The sequence below is a fragment of the Alosa alosa genome, chromosome 19 (assembly GCF_017589495.1).
Source record: "Alosa alosa isolate M-15738 ecotype Scorff River chromosome 19, AALO_Geno_1.1, whole genome shotgun sequence".
NCBI classification, from domain to species: Eukaryota; Metazoa; Chordata; class Actinopteri; order Clupeiformes; family Clupeidae; genus Alosa; species Alosa alosa.
The window spans coordinates 16,034,477-16,055,559 of NC_063207.1; the positions used below are offsets into that span (position 1 = coordinate 16,034,477).

General features: G+C 43.4%; 1 protein-coding gene across 1 annotated transcript; it reads right to left on the reverse strand.

The window, feature by feature from the left end:
* Positions 1 to 1,544: 1,544 nt before the first annotated feature.
* On the reverse strand, positions 1,545 to 21,083 carry zfand3 (zinc finger, AN1-type domain 3). The gene is made up of 6 exons (XM_048228116.1): positions 20,731 to 21,083; positions 13,588 to 13,628; positions 12,501 to 12,689; positions 10,616 to 10,681; positions 8,637 to 8,837; positions 1,545 to 3,819 (listed from the first exon to the last, which is right to left on the reverse strand). The coding sequence occupies exons 1-6, from the start codon at positions 20,799 to 20,801 to the stop codon at positions 3,665 to 3,667; spliced, it is 723 nt and encodes a 240-aa protein (XP_048084073.1). The 5' UTR covers positions 20,802 to 21,083; the 3' UTR covers positions 1,545 to 3,664.

A 21,083-nucleotide genomic window follows, 5' to 3' on the forward strand; every position in this document is an offset into this window, starting at 1 on the left:
TTCAACCCTAATGTCCTGCATTCTGCAATCACAAAAATCACGGCAGGGGGTTCCTTTCATGAACCATCGACAATTTGGCAGGCAGAGACCTCATAGCCTACCTTTGAATGTTTGTTAATTTATGTACATTTCAAAAATGTAATTCTACCACCAACTAAATTCACCTAAATTCAAATCTACCACTGAAATAACAGAATAATAACTCAACCACAATCCAAATGTAGTTGAGTGTAGTACACTAGCACTCAGAAAGCAGCATTGTTTGCTGCTAACTACATTATATGTCATTAGACTTTCATTACAGCATCTCAACTAATAAGAATTTAATTGGAGGGTTGTTCAGTTTGCTCCTCCAGCACAACATTAGCAGTGTAGTACAGCAATTATCTACTTGTATATGCACTATGGTTTTGTGTTAGCCTAACTCTGCTCTACTCTCCAAAGTGTAAGAAGTTTAATGTATTAAGATTGACCATATTAATAATGTAGCCTACACAACACACGAACTGTCCACAACTAGGTAAAACATAAATCCTCTTTAAAGTATTTTATGAGATGTTATCAATTAATCATTTAGTCCCATAGCTTGGGAGCACAAGAATAATCTAACAGTGGCCTGGAGATACAATTACAATCCTACATCTAAGAAAGCAATTGGCAGGTCCTCAGTGCTGCAGTACCCAAAACACATTTTGAATTGTATGACCTAAACTAAAGGAACACAAGCAGAGTCAATCAGGCAAACAAAAGTTCTTGCTCTTTAGCAGAGTTGGATAATTCAGGATAAATTAATTGTCGTTAATATATTTGGAAAATAAAAAATGTCATTAATGCTTGCTTTTTGACTTGAAGACTTTAAACCTCCCTAACTGTGATGTATCTCTTGCAGTTTTACAAAGCCTTCATCCAACAATACTGTACTCAATGACTTCACTGGAGTCCTAAGACCAAAGATCAGACATAGGCTAATCTACTGGTAGAAGAGTAAACATAAGCCACTCCTAATGAACAGCACTTACACACACACACACACACACACACACTCTTTATCCAGTTTTATTATTTTTCAACAAAAGTAAAAAGAGGAAAATAGGAACAAATAAGGAATAAAACCAAAAGAGAAACCATAAAGATAGGCTACAGAATTCTTTTATCCATTTTTTTTACAACGTTAACTTAAAAGGAAAAACAAAAAAAGGAAAGAAAAGCCATTCTATTCTCTACAGGTGATTGTTAATCTGAAAAAACACAGAGAGGTAAATAAGATAATAGGATATTCATTTCTCATCCTGTTGTTTCCCCATTCGCATTCGGTTTGTCCATTTCCACAATGGGGTTTACAGGATATATCAATTCCCGTCTTCCATTGCACCTCAACTCATCCAAAACAAAAAGGAGAAACAGCTTAAAGTAAAAGAGGTGCAGGAAGATCCAGCACACTTTCGATGAACTCGCCGAGCCCTGCGACCGCCCACCTGTCCCTACTCATGTCTCCGTTGAAACTGCACACACCCGTCGAACCCGCGGGGCCCTTGCTCGGCGGACTGCCCTTCTGTGTCCCCTTGCGCTTGGCCGAGGGGAGAGCAGCAGAGGGGGTAGCAAAGAGGGAGAGAGTCAAAGAAATCAATAGAGGCAGAGAGTTTTCAGCACACACAGAGAAAGAGAAAGAGAGAGAGAGAAAGAGGGGGGGGGGCCTGAGACACTGTCTGGAAAAACAGAAGGCAGGAGAGGGAGAGTGTGTGTGCGCATGAGAGTGTAAGTATATGTGTGGGTGTGTGTGTGTGTGTGTGTGTGTGTGTGTGTGTGTGTGTGTGTGCGAGAGTGTAAGTGTGTCTGTATGTGTATGTGGGTGTGTAAAGGGGAGTGACAACGTAGACAACAGAGAAAGGGTAGGCATGAGAGTTCCAGACAAAGCATCAGAGAAAAACAACCGAGTGGCAAGCAGCAACGTGGAGAGGGCAAGACAACGGAAATGGCAACCCAAATATACAGTAAGAAATACAAATCCCAGAGGTTATAGGGCAGCTCTTAAGAGGAAGGCTGGCACGTGGAGGGCAGAGACTCCGCCATGGTGGCTGATGGGAGATGTAGTCTGAGCAGATTCATTCAGTTCTGAAAAGCACATGGCAAAGCATGGAGACCTCAGCTTCCATGATCCTCTAGCTGAGGTCCTGTTCCAAATGAAGGAAAAAAAAAAATCTACTGGGTGCTGTCTGATTCTGCTTCAGTCCTTCAGCTCCCCACACGGTCTCAGATGTGTTTGACAAAAAAAAAAAAAAAAAAATGCACGTGTGTGTGAAAGTGAGTGAGAATGTAAATGTGTGTATGACAGACAGACACACAGACAAACAGACAGAGAGGAGAACCATGCGCAGGTCTTGACACAGGCACAGCTGTGGAGCTGCTTGTCTGCATATTGTGTGGATGGAGCGGGGGGTGGGGGTTGGCGCTGATGCCTGAGAGACTCCGTCCGCTCAGAGGCTTGAGTGGGGTGGGGGTGGGGGTGGGGGGTCTCCACCTGAATCTAGCCAACACCCCAAACCCAGGCCTCAGCGAGAGAGACAGAGCAAGGGAAGAACTCCACCCGTCAGTAGAGAGCGGTGATCGGATAAGGAGGAGGAGGGGGAGGGGGGGTCCTTTGAGAGAACACAAACCACTGAATTAAACAACCATACACACACACACACACACACACACACTTGTTGGCGGGTTGCATAGAGGGTCAAACAAGAGGGAAAGGAGAGAGGTTAGGAGGTGTCAAAGCAGCTCGAGTGACCAAGCACACAGGAGGTAACAGCAGTATGCATATGTGTGTGTGTGTGTGTGTATTATGGTCAGACTAGTGCAGAGGGTTTTTCCTTGTATGTCTGTATGTATGTATGTATGTGTGTGTGTGTGTGTGTGTGTGTGTGTGTGTGTCCAATTAGGACTGCTGACCCCTGTTTTCCCGTGTAAACACTGATCAGAGAGGAGTGGGTGAGACACAGACACAGACACACACACACACACACACACACGAGAGCTTTAGGTTGAGAGACAGACAGGGAGGGGGCATGACGCATGAGCACCGCCCTAGCTGTGGCCACAGCAGGATCCCTGACCCACCCAGTCCTCTAGGTTCAGCAGGAGCAGAGCTGGAGGAGGGCAAGAGGCAACTGTGTTACTGGGCAGTGGACAGTTAAGGCCGAGAGCAGGGGGGCAAGAGGGGCTAGTGGGGTGGTAGGGGGGGCGAGGGCATGCAGATGACAGGACACAGGTCAAAAGGTCAGAGGTTAAGGTCTCAGACAGGGTGGAGTCAAGAGGTGCACTGACAGAGACAGGAGGCAGGATGCGTTTCTCGTCGTGGAGGGAAGAGTTCTGCAGCACATGGTGTGTGTGTGTGTGTGTGTGTGTGTGTGTGTGTGTGTGTATGTGTATATGTGTGAGAAAGAGAGACAGAGAGATAGTTTGTGTATGGTGGCTGGGCCCTGTTGTGGGGTGGGTTTGAATGCATTCATAGTGTGGATCATTACGATCTTCCTCATTCCTCCCACTCTCCTCCCTCCCTCCCTCTCTCTCTTCCATCCCTCCCTCCTGTTTTCCAGCATCCATCCATCCATCCGTCCGTCCGTCCGCCCGTCCGTCCGTCCGTCCGACCGCCCCCCCCCCTGGCCCTGCAGCCGCCTCAGGAGCACTCCTCGCCGATACGCTGGCACGAGCGGCCCACCTTGCGGTCCAGCTTGACCATCTTGAGCACAGCCTCCTCGCGGCCCCGGCCCAGGTGGTCAAACAAGCAGTCGTGCTGCTCGGGGAGCCGGTGGAGCATGCAGAACACGTACCCTGCAGAAGGAGAGAGGGATAGAGAAAAGGAGAGATAAAAAAGAGGGAGAGGGGTGAGGAGGAGAACATAGATTTGGTGACAGTCCTGCAGCTGGCCAGCAGACGCCCAGCTTGCTGCCTGAGCAGACCCTATTTGGATTTCCTGAGAATTTCCTTTGGTTTCATTCAAAGGAGCTCCATGTTGATTATCCATCTGTGCAATGATTTTGAACAGAATAAGAAGGCACATTTAAAAGCGGAACAGCGGAAGCGTTTTTTTTCTTTCTTTTTTTTTTTTTTTTTTTTTTTTTTTTAAAAGGTCACCTCATCAGTCATATGGCCTGGTTATATTAAATGTGCTGTATTAAGTGGGGTCGAATATCACTTTGGTTGGAAGCTCATACAAAACTAGTGCCTGAAGTGCAACAACCACAACTAATTTCTCATCCTTCATAAGCCTGCACTACCCTCGCCATCTCAGGGACATGACCAAAAGCCTGCACTAATTGACCACTGGTTTTAACAAGAGGGGCTGTTGCGTGTCCAAAAACAGCCAACTGCATGCAAGGCCGGCTAGTATCCAAAGAGGCTTACAAGTGCAAGCTAAAGCCTTCGTCCACAGTGAGCTTGTTCCTGCTTTTAATTGATGTGGGATCATTAACACACAGCGTAATGAAAATTGATGATTAGCAAGTAAAACATCGACCTAAATATACAGTACACTCACGTGCCACTTTATTAATACCTGATAGTGTTGGTATCTGGTGACTGCAGAGGCCATTTGAGTCCCGTGAGATCGTCATGTTCAAGACACCAGTTTGAGATGATTCAAGCTTTGTGACATGGCGCATTAGGCGGGAGGTTTCCTATTGTTCTCTATTGTTCGGCAGCGGAACGGTGGCAACGCTGGTGTAACGCTAGCGTTGAGCAAGCTGAGCGCTGAACTTGGCTAAACTTTCAAAGTGCAACGCGAGCGTATTCAACTGTGAGTTAAGGCAAACCGTTTGTGTTACCATAGGAACGAGATAGAACTTATTATGGTCTGAGCGTTGCGTTACGCTTGCCGCTGCCGCTGGCTAATGTGATCCCCTGCCTTATTCTGCTGGAAGTAGCCATCAGAGGTTGGGTACACTGGTCATAAAGGGATGGTCAGCAACTATACTCAGGTAGGCTGTGGCATTTAAACTATGCTCAATTGGTACTAAGGGGCCCAAAGTTTACCAGGAAAATATCCCCCAGACCATTACACCTAGCCTAGAAATCTAGACGCACCCTAGCGGCAGCAAATTACATTTCCTTCCAGGGCTAGTCTAGCAACTTTCCGTTGGCTTGTGAGCTCGAAAAATTAAACTTCTATCAGGCCAATCAAATCGTGTATAGAGTCGTTAGGTGGGCTTAACATAATGATTGATGGCAGAGTTGCAACAGTTTGGCTTGAATTCCCTGCTACTTGAAAACAAAGAAGATGGATGTTGCTGTTGGCCAACAGTGTGACACGAGTTAAGCTTGTTTTAAGTTGGCAAAAGATTGAACTAGCCAACTAGCTCCGCTGGGGGGAAAACGCATGGGACTCAACGCTGTCCTATTGCGTGCAGCGGGAATTTGAAAAGACAACCGATTATCCCGCCCCTCGGACTGAGCACTGCGAACGGTGAGTGCCCAGACCCTACATTTTAATGTGGGTCTGGCTCGTCAGGCTACATTACACCACCACTACAAGTCTGAACCATTGATACAAGGCAGGATGGATCCATGCATGTTTGACACCAAATTCTGACCCTACCATCAGAATGTTGCAGCATAAGTTGAGACCAAATTGTCTACTGTCAATATATGTTCTCCTTTTCAGATCATTATCTGTAAACTGTAGAGATGGTTGTGCGTAAAAATCCCCACAGATCAGCAGTTTCTGAAAAATACTCATACCAGCCTGTTTTGCTGCCAAGTGATTGGCTGTATCTAATAAAGTGAGCAGTGAATATATGTCCTTTAAAACAGAAGTCATCTGTGAAAATGTGTAGGTGTGTCGATTAGTAGCCATGTTTGGGCCCCAGCAAAGCCAACATCTAAGAATGATCAAGATTTAATCTTTCACAGCTTTACTTGAAACCAAAACAGGGAGTGCAGCAGCAAATATCCCTTTTTCCAGTGACTGAATAAATGGCAGTTGCAGACGAAGGAAAGAGGAAAGAAGACAGACAGAGAGAGGGGGGGGCACAGTCCTGCAATATAACACGCCTGACATTAATCCCTTGTTCAAGAGAGAGTCTCGTTAGGGTGTCTGTGGTAATGTACTCATTAGCATGGTCGAGTTCGAACACAAGTGTGCAGTGATTAACAGCTCAACAAGCTTCAATTAAACAACCTTCAGTTAAAGCGAGCACAATTAAGGGGCGGCGCAGGAACAAAAGAGGAGGCACAGCTGGAGACCACCACCATCACACACACACACACACACACACCCTCTATGTTATTATACACACACACACACACACACACACAGGTCTGATGAACACACGCACACACAAACACAAACACACGCACAGGCCTTATGAACACACACACACACACACAAAATATCAAATAAGAGATATCTTGGTGCAGTTAACCATGCATAAACACATGCATAAACCCACACATACATCAGTCCATGCTCCAGCTCATTGCTTGGATTACTGAATACACAGACACACATTCACACACACACTTTTCTTGTATCGAGTCTCTATCTTGCTCTCTCTGGTGCGTATGCGCGTACGCACACACAAGCCAAAAATAAAAGATGCTGCTTAGGAGTGCTGACAAACCGTAGTGTTTTCATAGTGGTACTACAGAGATTATCCCCTGTTATGGATTAGATACAAGCATGCGTTATCGTGTTATCCACCTTCAGCACTAACCCAGAGAAAGGCCCACTGAACTGATGATGCACTTGCCAACGTCACAAAATGAAGACAGAGCACTGCGATATTTGTGCTGCATGCCAAATTGCTTGAAAAACTTTAGAAACGGCTCTCCCTTCCTCAGTGTGCGCACACACAATCTCCTGTGTTAGCACAGTTGACGACCTAGCATTTAGGCTACAGAAGACAAATACCTCCTTAATTAATGTCAACCCAAAAGAAGACTTGGCTCACATTTGGAGGTCTGTATGAGAACATAATGATTTTAAGAAATGGCGGAAAGGTTCAATTACTGTTGAGCTAGCTGTGTTCCATGTGCTGATTTATATTTTAGAGCGACTGTACATTGATATTTTCAGCTTGTGTGGACACTTCGATTCTAGATTCTGTTCTACAAGCACCAGATATATACTGTACACACACATGCACACACTGCAATGACATCCCATTCTAAATCCATAGGTATTAATATGGAGTTGGCCATCCCTTTCCAACTGTAGCAGCTTCCACTATTTTGGGATAATATTTCACTCCAGCCCTTGGTTTACAAAGATTCTAGTCCATGAGCCTAAGTTATGGCAGGAAGATGGTGGCAGCAACTGGACAGGCATTTTGTGTGTAAACTTGCATATTTTCGCATAATCTATCATATGTCGGAGAATACAAAATACTATGGGAAACCAGTTGGCTAGTGATGTTACGTAGCGTTAGCACTCCGAGGCAATCCAGGCAGTAGTCTCCGATTTATTTACCTATCAAAGAGCAAAAAAAAAGAGCTGTGCTGTCATGTGTATTTAGCCTGGCTAACGTCAGACCTCATCTCATTGAACTAGACATCATTTTCTCGTATTTGAAACGTGGTTTACGAATGCCCAGAGCCGTTGATTGGGCGCTACGAATGTCTATCAAATGCGTCTGTACATAGCTCATAACGGATTTGGTGTGTCGTCATCGTTTTGCTGCCCTCCCTCCGTTCTGTGATTGGTTCCTTCGTTAAGGTGAAAACGAAGTCCATAGAATCCAGGCTGCCTAGCAGCGTGAATAAAATCACGCGCGTAAGGCAGCATGGTAAAACCCAGGCTAATGTATATTACTACTCTGAAACTAAATCCCACTGTTAAATTTAAGATTTTATCTAATGCCTGAGACTGTCAAAAATGATATAGTATAGGACAAGAAGGTCACAGTTTCTGTTTAGAATTGTATGGGCCGATAACGTTATATGCATTCAGTCAGCTGTCTTTCCCGTTTTTTTTTTTATTTTTATTTATCCTTTATTTTATCAGGTGAGACCCATTGAGCTATTAAATCTCTTTTTTAAGGGAGCCCTGGGACAGCTAGTAGCCCATAGACAAATAATCAACACACAAAGCGATTTTTGATCATGTTGATAAGAGCATATTGTTGAATGTGACCTCTACTGCAACAGAGACGATTCATAACAGGGCTATTTCCAGTATCTGTCTCACGCCCCTTTAGGGGACTGGTAGATCCTAACCCCAAACAAATACCAAGGTAACATTTGAAATAGATGAGTGTTGTTTTTAATTAAATGATAATAAGCTAGATAACATTCCTGATATCAGTTGAGATGTATTTTTCTAGCTCAGGTTAGTTTGCAACAATATAAAAAAGTCAACCCAAGTCCTTAGCTGCTAGCTAGCTAGCTAGCGAATATTACTAGCCATGTGCCTATTCACAATAATTTCTTGTGCTAACATTAGCTAGGCAGCTAGCTCGATTAACAGGCCAATGTAATTATTTATTCCATGTTCGAAAGAGTGATCTTCTCTTATTGCTTATTCAGAGAAAAGTTTATGTTGTTGCGACATTAAGGACCACTGACCTAGAATCCTCATAGGTCATTGTTATGGACACGCCTATTTAGGAGACCGGAACTAATTTCATTATGGTTGTGGATGAGGCGGCGCTTACCACAGCGACAGGAGCCCAGCTCCTGCTGCACCAGCTCCAGCTTGGTTTGGCAGCGGTGGCAACGTCTGCGGTTCTTCTGCTTGGGCCCTCGTGGGGCTGCTGTGGTCTCGTCCAGGGTGGCGGGCGAAGGCGAGGGGGAGGGGGAGGGCGAGGCCACACGCGCCCGCTTCTCTGGGGACTCGTCGCTCTGAGAGCCTGAGGCTAGAGGAGGGTGAGAGAGAGAGACAGAGAGAGATTACACACATGTATGTGCAAACACACACACACACACACACACACACACACACACACACACACACACACACACACACACACACTTAGGAAAACATGCACACGCGCTCATACACTGCTCTGCGTAAATTTGTGGTAATTGTAGTCTAAACAACACTTTCATGGTCAAACTCATTTACATAAAAGCTACAAACACTCCCCAAAGGACACCCTTGAGACTTATTTCTTTCACTCCTGTTTAAACAACAACATTTATACAATTGATGTTCAATTGGTGTTCTTGAATTAAGCATTTGATCTTATTTTCCCCCACTTTATTTAAGCATTCAAGCTTCAATGCTTGTTAAATAAAGCCAATTGGCAAAGAAAGTATGAAAAAAGTATGGAAAAACTCATCTAGGCATCATCCAGGCTACATGAATATATCAAAATGATATAATATTGAGATACATTCACAACTGCCACTACAACATGCTTCATGGAATTCATCAATACTAGGTTTTACATTAGGGCTGTGCTTTCAATGTAGAAATATCGATATATCATATTGCCACTTGCGCAATATCGTATCGACACTGCCGCCAAATATCAATATATTTTATTAAAGCATTTTACTATTTGAATTATCAGTATAATGTGATCTACATATTATACTGTCCAGGCGGTACACAGCAAATTGTGCTTCCAACTCTATTTTTACATTTTCGGTGAAAAAGTATCGCAATATATTGCAATATATTGTGATGTATTCTATCGTGACCCATGTGCCATGATGTGTATCGTATTGTGAGGTTCTTGTCAATATACAGCCCTATACACTATACATGATTTTCCATTACATTTCCTAGTGGCTCTTTTAAGATGGGTATAAGTATGAAGTTATGATAAAATCTCTGATGTATGTACAGAAAATCCCAGCTACCTTTCATTCCACACTCAAGGTTAACAGAGTTCAAGGTCATGGTGGCTGAATATAGGCCCAGGGCTAGGGGAATATTTCCACTTAGCCACCACTATGATCACAAGATGATCACAAAGATCACCATCACATGCCTTTCTCTTATAAATCTCATCAAAACTCCAACTAGTGGTCAGGGGACTCCCGATAGTATCCATCTCAAAAGAAAATGTCAATGGTCTCCTCACAGCAGCCTAACGGCACTTAATGATGAGCGAGTAAGAGATAGCTCCTCTCAAACAACCATTACACCACTACTGTTACAACACAAGAACACTTGGGCTTACTTGAAGCCGTTTTCCCCCCTTTAATCCTCTGACTGAATGGACTTCATGGGATGCATTTTTATTCAATATCCAGCTAATTCCCAATGGGTAATGGGCATTTAAAATGAAGAAATGGTAGGGAATGTTGAGGCTGAAAACAGATCTAGTCCATTACCAATTCATTTGTTGTATGTTAACAGTAGGTAAAAGAGGAACGAATTGTTTTCCACATGTTGTCATTTGAAAACAGCTAATTGGGGGGGGAAACACTTATAGGCTGGAATCAAACTAAACATCACAAAGCGACAGTGGCAAAGTAACTCAACACTCTGGCCATATTAATTCTATTAGTTTAAACAAAGTTCTATCATATTGCTAAGAGATGTGAAGAACTAATTTCTGTACAATGAAGAAAAAAACCTTCTCCCCTGTAATTGGCCAGAATGTCTAAAATTGTCATGGGATCATTTCAAATGCATGTTGATGAGCATTGCCTTAGAAAGTAACAGAACAGAGTTGCATACCAGAGTCACAAGGTCGTTTCGTGGGAGTGGACAGAGTGGTGTGGCCTGCGTCTGTGCTTGAGGCTTCTGCAACAGAGACAAAGATAGGGGTCAGGAAAAGGCCTTCATGTACACACATTTTTTTTCCCTCTTAGACATTTCATCAGAATCATAAGCAAATGATCATATCGCAAATCAATGGCAGCACTTCTGAGAAAGGGAGATTTTAGACTGGTGCTTTTTTCGATTATTATATCCATTCAGTGCAGAGAGGCCAGCCACAGGACTTCAAATGAAGGAAGAAAAAAAAAAAAAAAAACACCACTACCTCACTAAAAGACACACTCGCTAATGATCTTCCCATAGTCTACCTGTATTAGGGCAACAAAAAGAGAAAAAGATGAGGGCAGTGAATTATATGAGTCAGAGACTCCAAAGAGTCACTTCCTTCTCTGGTCAACTTAACCTGTCCAAGCACGGAATACCGCAAGAACCCCCCTCCTCAGTGGAGGAAGTCAGAAATCCAGTAGGCTGCTCAGCCCTGGAAATTGGTCCTCTTTTGAAGTGGAGAAGGATGGGGGAATTGTACAACAAGCAGGGCTCTTTCTATCTTTGAAAGGCTTCTGCCGCGGCTTCATTCTGCTGTCAAACACAGAGTAGGAGGTCTGGAGGAAACTTATGAAAAGTTCCTCAGGATACCATTCACTCAGTCCAAATCTGGTAGCTAACAGCTCTATCTCCATGACAATCTGACGGTGGTCTGAAGAGGGTAAGTCTGGAAAATCTAATCTCTGTGACCTACAGTATCGGCATCCCAATAATAGGGGTCAGTGTCACCGAGCACTTTCATTAGTCATGGTTTGTTCCAAAAATAATTCAGTGGAAATGCATGGATTCCAGTTGCTGCTACTAGAAGAAACTGGAATCCATGCATTTCCACCGAATTATTTTTTGGAATCTGATCCTTATCATACCTGTTAATTCTTACTTTCGTTGCTTTCGACTTATCGTGACTAAATTCAAGATGGCTGCAAACGCTAAAACTTTGTGAAGATACTGTCTGTATAAATGCGTCTTGTAAGTAAACTACCAGTGCTTTTTCAAAGTTCTCAATGTCTCGTTTTAAATGTCAGGGCCCCGGAAGTCTACCAATGAAGTGTGGAGATACATTGAGCCTAAAAGAAATGGGTGTAAAACAGTGATTTATTTGCATGGCTAGCCCGATGCGAAGCACCACTATTGAAAAAAGCTGTTGGTAGCATCGGCTAACTAGTGCCAGATTTTGGAGTGCAGGGGACAAGCCGAGATGGGCTATGAGACATACGTTCACACTCGGTATCATGTTTCAATACACTTTAGGCCAATATCACACCGGAATTCTCCTTTAAATCAAAGGCCTATTGCATCTCTTATAGTGGTTGAAATGTTTATGATTTCTTCAATTCATTATTAAACTACATCCTTGACTTTGGAATTAATGGGGAAAACAACTGAATATTCAATCCCACCAAACCATTCCACTTCCATACACAGAACTATTTTGGTCATGGATATTTAATCCAGTACATAATAATGATCACCAAAACAGTGATGAAATATGATATAATATGAATATAATGAAATATGATATAATGATCACCAACACAGCGATGAAATATCATTGCAATAACACTTTCCACCCTGTTAGGATGGATTTGCACAATCAGGAAACATCAGTGCCTAGTCTGTCTAGACAACAAACAATGTCCTTCAAAAAGACCAGGTATTTTTAACAACAGTGTCTCAAATTCTCTGCCAAGCTTTGCATCCTACACCTTGGACAGCATCTGTGAACAACAGCAGAGCACTGGGTATTAGCATCAGGGGGAGGTAGGCAATGATTTGAGACACATCGCCTACTGATTACCTTCCTGTGCAGGGAGGGGTGTGGCTCCTGAGTCTTCTTGTGAGGGCGCCTCAGAGCTGACTGGTGTCAACAACAGGGATTGGCTACTGCTGCTGTTCGTCTCGCTACAGAAGACTGCTGACTGGTTATTGCTAGGGCTGGATTCGGGCTCTGGAGGGCAGTCTTCGTCTGGCTGCTTCTTCTGGATGTCTGGAGAGGGACAGGAGGAAACGAGAGAGAGAGAAAGAAACAAGGAGAGAGAGATAAATGGAGGGAGAAAGACACCAAGAGAGAGAGTCAGAGAGAGAGAGAGAGAGAGAGAGAGAGAAGAAAGAAAGAAAGAAAGAAAGAAAGAAAGAAAGAAAGAAAGAGAGACTGTGAGAACAGCAACAGGGAAAATGTGGTGCAGCTAAACCCCAAGCTGGAAGGTGCAAGTCTGCCTTCCTATACTCTGCTTGTTTACATATTAGTCACCGTTCAGAGAGACTTGGCAGCCCTCACACTGACAGAAATAAGCAACCTCCTGAGCAAACATTAAAAGGCACACAAACACCCACACGCTTGCAGAAAATTACCCAGCAAAGACTGAGGAAATCTGGCATACTGTGGTCAAATGAGAGGATTTCAGTGTTTACCTGCATGGCCTGTTAAATAATTTAATATGTCAATATAGTAGATTAAAGCAGGAATTAAAATGAAACCCAAACTGCTATTGCTGAAATCTCTTTTAGCTCCAAACATCAGAAGCATTTGACACATCTGGCACGCAAAACCATGGAAGCAAGCACAAACTATAACTTTGACTAGATATATTTTGAAGTTATGAGACCAATGCTATCAATAGTGCAGTCCATTTGTCAAAAGGGCTCCATTAGTATAAAGCTACAGGTTAATGCCCTTAGCATTCAGATATAAAATAGCTCTACTCTCCCTCACAAGCTGGTTTTGACCATATTCACCTCAACATCCCTAAATACAGTAACTAAGCTGCTATAGACTTCCCCTTGTAACAACAGAAATGGGGGTGGTCTGAGGTTAAATATACAAATAAATTGACCAGACTGTAAGTGTCCAGGCTGCAACCCAAATAGTCCTGAGTGGAGCTTACCTGCGAAGCATTTCGAGCAGAGGTTCATCGTTTTGCTGGATCTGTGGAAAGAGGAGAAGATTAGCTCAGCACCTTAACAGGCAAAAGGCAGACATACAGTTTTGTCCCCTCCAGATCGGCCTTTACTGTGGTGATTTGTTTAATCAGGTGTCTTGTGCTTAATTCTTGAACATAAACATTTGTCCAGTGCGGGTGTCTGGGATGCAATAGTGGCACTCTTTTGGAGAACTCTCTTGGAGCCTCTGAAGTGGCTGGGGGGCCAGAGCCCTCTTGCTGCACTGATGCTGCACACAGGGATTAGGCTAGGTCTGTTTGCTTTGCTGATTTGCGGGGATAAAGCCGTAGCGTCACTTCATCCTCTAATGTCTGTGAAAAGCACCGGCCCCTCTCGAAAACGCAGCGGGACCATCGAGAGTCCTTTTTAGCTGCTCACACACCACCAAGCCCTTCTTCATCCGCCACTCTGACCAGCGAATGCAACACAGCCCATTCATTTGGGATCTCTGCTCCTTCACAGTAAACTCGGTGCTGGGCTTGAGATGGGGGGAGAGGTGGTGAGGGTGCGGGGTGCTGGGTGGGAAGGTGCTAATGTCACTCTTTCTTCTGGACAACAACTGCGCAGACATGTTTCGGAGGGAGACAGGTAATCTGCCGCTACAGCAACAACAATCATCCCTCATCAAAATCAGTCGTAATCATAATCACCGCACCAATCATCGCTGAGGCATATGGAGGCTCCAGAGAGGCCGGGGGTGTGAGAACCCACCAGGGTGGTTATGGGGAGGGGGGTCATGCATATTTAGGAGGTGCTGGAGGAGTGGCGTGGGGAGTGCACTTGGCACTTTACCAGAGCAGTAGGACTCTATTGGTGGGAAGGGGAGGGGGGGGGTTGAGGTGGTGTGTGTGTGTGTGTGTGTGTGTGTGTGTGTCTAAGGATGGATGGTGCATTAATAAGGGCCTGATTGGGAAGTCTGTCAGTCCAGAACTGTCAACACAGGAGACGGATGCTCAGTGGTGGGCATAAACAGGAACATGGGTGAGGATGGGTTCACGTCAATTACGCAGTCAAAACTGTACACCTCTTTGGATCCTGTGTTCTACATCCAGAGAAAAAAAAATTGTTTGCCAAGTGGAACTCACACGAAATTGATACCAACATATAGTTCTGCATTTCTCCTTAAATATGTTAGTCTAAACCTAATGAAGCCTAAAACCTAATTAACCTAATGTGTCTTTTTTGGTATTCAATTGACCTGCAATTCTTTTCTAAATCAGTGTAAAAGACTGAGCATTGCAGGAAGACCATAATGAATATCAGATGACACAGTATCTCCACTTGGCCAGCATAAAGAGTGTGTGCGCGAACTCAAACTAAATAAATAAATAAGAAGAATAAATCACAAGTAGCCGCCTACTTTATTACTATACACACCAAATACCTCTACAAGGAAACCTATCCAAGCTATTTGGTGTTGCCAGAACACAAAGTCTGCCCACAGCAGCTGCAGAGCACGTGTAGCTGTAGGGTGTGAGATAGACGTGACCACTAGCACGCTCACGCGTACCTTCTCATGAGTGTGGACTTCTCTTGTCACGCATGCATCATATATTTGTCCCCCGGGCATTCCGCAACCAAATCAAGAGTGACTAATGATTTTGCATTGAAGAGAACAACAGGGTGGTTGTCAGTTGCATGAAAGGGCCTCCCTTTTGGATGGGGGGAAAGATCTATACCTGTTAGCAGGCTACTGTAAGGACTGATCTGTTATAAAAGATATCCTGGGGAAATCAATTATGCGTTTTCAGATCTGACAAGGAGTTTAAACACCAAATGAACATTATCAACTTGGCCAGGTACGGCATGAAAATCAGCAAACTGGACACTCCTCTGGGAGTGAAGACAATAACAGGACAAATGTCAGCCAAATATGTGAGTGTTAAAAACCATGGATCCTCATCCAAGATCCAACAATTCTGAATAACTTGTCTTCTATTCATACACTTTTGCCCACTAGACCTTCACAAAACTGTCTCCATAGATACATGGTCTGTTAGAAGATGACAATAACAATCTGTGCTGAAACGAAATTTCTTTGATGAAAACCACACACTAGGGGCTCACACAGATAATGGCTGAGAAAACTTAATGGAGTTCCAGTCTTCCGTCACTGTCGTAAATGGTAGAAATAAAATGATTAATCAGATAAGCTCTAACAAAGTCTATTGCAGTCACTATATAGAGGCTCTTGCCCTCGCAGAGAGGGGAGTTCTGGGTGGGTTGCCATCAGGGAGTGGTCTCTCTTTAGACATGACCCGTCTTTAGACATGACAGGAGAAATAGACTTCTCCGCATAGTCTGTCTGCCACCTCACCACCTCCATGTCTTGAACTGTCTGTCCACTAGCCACTTTTTACCACTGTCTTCTGCCTCACTGTTTGCGTGCTGTATTAGCACATATGCACAACCCCTCCCTCCATGCCACAGCCGAACTGTGACCACACTTACACCTTCCTTAATATAGTTTTATATATATATATATATATATATATATATATATATATATATAGAGAGAGAGAGAGAGAGAGAGAGAGAGAGAGAGAGAGAGAGAGAGAGAGAGAGATATAGACTTTATTCTTGCACTGTTGCACTAGACTTACTCATTTGCACCATCACCCTGACACTCATTCACACAGAACACCTTACCTTACCTTACCTTATGCACAGAGAATCACAGGCTCAGTCCCTGCCTCAGTCATTGCAAGCGCATCTTGTTTGATTAATCACCCACTATGTGGATACTGTTTTTTTTTAGAATTGTGTTATTTAGTATAATTTGTATTTTAGTATATATTTATCTTCTGTCCTTATTGCTTAGTTGTGTTTTTATATTATATACTTTTAATTACTTTCTGCTGTTAGTGAATGTGTGTGTGTGTGTGTGTTGTCTGTATGCTACTGTGACCTTGAATTTCCACTGGGGATCAATAAAGTATCTATCTATCTATCTATCTATCTACCTTCAAAGTGAAGGGAAGACTTTTGGTCCACCGATAGTCACGACACACACAAACAGCTTTTGTGATGGAAACAGAATCCACCTGTGTCCAGACCTTCAGTTTTCAGCCCATGTCATTTTCATTATTTGCTATAGGCTAGTTAATGTTGCACAATATGTCTAACCTGGATTAAAACTATCTGATGTGTGAGGCAAGGAGAGTAGACAGAAAGACAAAGGGAAGAAAACAAATATAAGTTCTCTCTCTCATGTCCATCTCTCTCTTTACACTCTCTCTCACCCCCCGTGCCTGTCTCCTCTCCCTTTCTCATCCACATCACTCCAATCCAATCAAGGCAGACGCTCTCAAGGGGGATAACAAGGCCGGTAGGATTAATTTGACATCTCCTGCTAAATGTCATCCGCAATTAAGGCTTATGAGCTGCGGCTGAAGCGCCAATCAAGCCTGCACCACGCACACCTCAGCTCACCTTCTTGAGGGAAATCAGAAGGGGAGAGGGAGGAAAGGCAAGGGAGGCTGCTAAGCACCACCAACCCACACATTGGCAAACACACACACACACACACACACACACACACACACACACACACACACAGAGGTTGTTGCTGGGAGAGAAAACCAGCTGCCAACAGATAAAACTCGACTGCCACTTGCCTCTGGAGGCCAGACACACTGTTCAGCAGTCAGCAGGGTTACAAGGCCTCAGAAGCTAACAGCTGCTGGAGTTACTTTAGTTTACTTTAAAGGGACACCAGGCAACGTTTTCGAGTTAATTAATCATCTTCGTAAGTCGGTATATGGTTAAATGACTCATTACGGGGCGAATGAAGGCTCTCTCGCCCACCCCTACTGCTCAAGATTTTAAAACATCTAGTCATGTGCCTATCTGGGTCAATAGGCATCCATAAGTAGGGTTGGGCGTGTTGGGTAATTGACTGCAGCATAACTTGCCGAAAATGTACATCACAGTGCTTTCCTTTCCACTCTTTGACACAGTTAATTGTTTCATACAGCCATGTTCCTTTTTGAAGCTCTGTTGCCAAATAGAAGTGTTCACACAATGGATACCCTTTTAAAAAAAAAAGTCTTCCACAATTTCTATTAATGAGATAAAACTACTCCCACTCTACTGATTAACATCTCTGCTGTAGCTGTGACAGGCTAGAGTCTCAACACCTCTATGGGTGAAAATAATAGTAAATTAGAAAGTTAGCCTTGCTGATCTTGACTAAAGTCATCCAATAAGCTTGGAGGGCACCTTTAAGCTTGGAGTGAGTTCAGTCAAAGTCCTTTTAGGCAAGTCCCTCCACTCGGCGGCCATATGGCAACGCTTTTTGGGCACTCATCGGGCATCCATCTCGGCAGAAACGCGCGTGTGCAAGGCTTCACAACACCAATCTACTGCAATCTTGCTCCAGTGGCGAGATCACAACACATGATTGGCACGATGTCTTCACAACACACCACATTATTGGCTCAATGTACTCACAACATAGCACATGATTGGCTCAATGTATTCACATGTCAACGTTTTGCCGCGGAAGGGGTGTGATATGCGTAGACAACTGCCATATTGGCGTTACAAACTAAGCCCATGCATTTCTATGGAGGATGTTTTGAGTGCTGTGTCTCCTCTTAGACAGTCTCTGGTTAAGTTTTTACATCCACTTTTTTTGCTTATGATCATGAAAGACTGTAGACCTAATAGCACCTTCATGCCGTTCGTAAGCTTTGAGGACCCGACTTTAAAAACCCCGACCTCGGAGAAAAGAGTGTTCATGTGATCAGCTCGGAAAACAATTACAGGAAATGCATAAATAAGTTATTAAGACTGCTTACTATGGTTTAGCAAGCGGAAAATGTCTCGGGTGAGTGTTTATATCTGTAGTGTTAATTTAGGGATAAATTACCTTGCCTATTTGTAATGAGAGTGAAATTCGCCTCTTGTGTTGTTGCAAGGGAGGCCGCCGTGAAGAGTATGATAGTGACGTCAAGTCGGATACCTCAGGGCACAAAACTTCCGTACGAGTCTCCGAGCAAAAAATCCGACCCGACTTTGCGTTCAAGTCATTTTTCCTCTATCGGAGGTCGGAATTTCCGAATATTCGATGCGGCACGAAGGCCCTATATACCTTTCTCACTCATTACCGCTGTAATATGTTAGGCCCTTTCCAGCTTTTTAAAAGACTCAGGTGCCACCATGCTGAAAACCTGGGATTTCCCCCCCCCTATAATATTGTCTGAAAATGTTCACAACTGATCATATTGTTTGATTTAATTTTTGGACCCATTAATCTGCTGTGGTTCAGGTGGTGACAGAGAGGGGGCAAATTCATATGCACATAATTGAATCCACTCAATAAGAGGTAATGTGGAGGATGCTGTGAAAAAGAGCTTTGTTAAGATGAACGTTCTAATAGCTTGCCACGTCCTTACCGGGTTAGGAGGCCTGCTTTTCTTACCTCTGTGACTTAAAACATGAAGTCTGAACTGTTTCAATCGCAATTTAAATTTGTAATTTTATGACCACTACCTCCAGGTCAGACTGACTACAACAAAATATTTCTGAATGAATTAATATGACACTATTATCATTAGCCCACATCCAATAATAATAATAATAATAATAATAATAATAAATAATATCACTGTTGTTTTTGTTCTTATTGTTAAATTGTTGCTATTCATCCTGTACATTTAATAAATAAAAATGTACAGCCAAACTCCCCAGAAGACTGAGCCAGAAGAGTTTCTGACTGTTAAATCACTTGATGGGACAATCCACTGTTACCAAACTGTCATTTGCAGGCATTTTATCTGCTTGCACATTGCAGCTGACAATCAAGTAAACTAGTCAAAACAGCAAACATCAACAGAGCAAACACTCAACATTACAACTTTAAATCTACGCCTGAAACATATTTTCTACAAAGTCTATTAGCCTGCTCTAAAATTGCCTACAACAGAGAACTTTTTTCCATAAGCACATCATAATGTAAAACTTTCCACTGGCTCATGGTTGTTCTAACCTGGGATTCCCTCGTGATGGCATTTTCCTGCCAGGTTTGGATAAAATGCAATATTGATTATTAATTGGAGTAAACAAAACGGCTACATACATATTTCTAAATCGATTGTTATGTCCTTCACTAGAACACTGCAGGTCCTGGTAGCTTACTACTTGAAAAAGTCAAAAATGCAGACGTTGATTATATTGTTTTAATACGCCCACTTCGGATCACGTGTCGGTGTCCCCCTTTAATTGTTTGGCAATCCTTTACACACGGATTTACCATGTACTTAAACAACAGCGCCATGACTCCCATTATGTTTAATGCCAAAACCGGAAGGTCCAGTAGTCGCCCATGCAATCATGTAATTATGCTTTGGATTGCTATGGCGTTGGCTAGTGAAGCGTGAGTGTAATTCATGATGAGATAAACATCAGCATAATACCACCCAACTAACGTTACCGTCAGATACACCGTAAAATGGTAGCTAGCAGACTAGCTCTGGCACAGTCAGCTGTTATCCGGGCGGTGTACTGTTAATACCATAGACAGTGGTTAATACCTGTATTAGATTAAGCGAAGCTGGAGCTTACAACCCCTGCCCAACAGGTTAGAATGGGTGACAGCTGATCAAACAGAATTTACGACTCCGTCTTCCGACTCAATTCAAATGATCTAAGAGCAAAATCAGACAACGTTAACAATAAAAGTTAGCTTATCGACGTTAGCTTACACTTCACATGCCGCTAAACGTTTATTTTATCTCAAGTCATTATCGGACATGACGAGATATTTCTCTGAGTAAGATGAATGGCAGACACGCTCACTAGCTGGCGAGAATAGATCTGCTTCAGAAATTCTTTATTTGGATACATTCCCCACCCCCTCCTCTGGCCTAGAACACAAAACAACAATGGAATACTGACAACGACAAACTGACAGTGGCCTCCGGCTGATGAGCTAGCTAGCGCTAGCTGGTCGTAGCTCTACCTAGCATACGTTAGCTGACTCGCTAGCAAGCTAGCCATTTCCCCTTGTCATTGGCTTACGTTAGCATCTTGCTAAAATACATTTCAAACCAATATCGCCAAGACAAACAGTTTAAGAGTCTTACCCCCAGAATCCACAAGGACATCGTGGTGGTATGGTGGGTGGCTTGCTCCTTTCACTGCCTGTGTCTCCCATAACGTTAGTTAGCTGTCAGAAAATCAGACTTCTTATGAGAGACCGAGGATGGGTTCACGGCCTGATTGTTTTGAAGGGGATTCCTCGTCCAAGTATTAACAAAAATGCCCCCAAAAGTTATCCTTGGCAATTAAATAAAGCAATGATGTATGCGTCGATAATAAAGGCTGTCGTGGGTATCTATAAATTGTAAACTCTATTATTTCAAAATTAAAAACGGCCGCGGACAGTCCGATGGACCGCACCGGGGGGTCGAGGCCGATCAGCTGTAGTATGGACGGT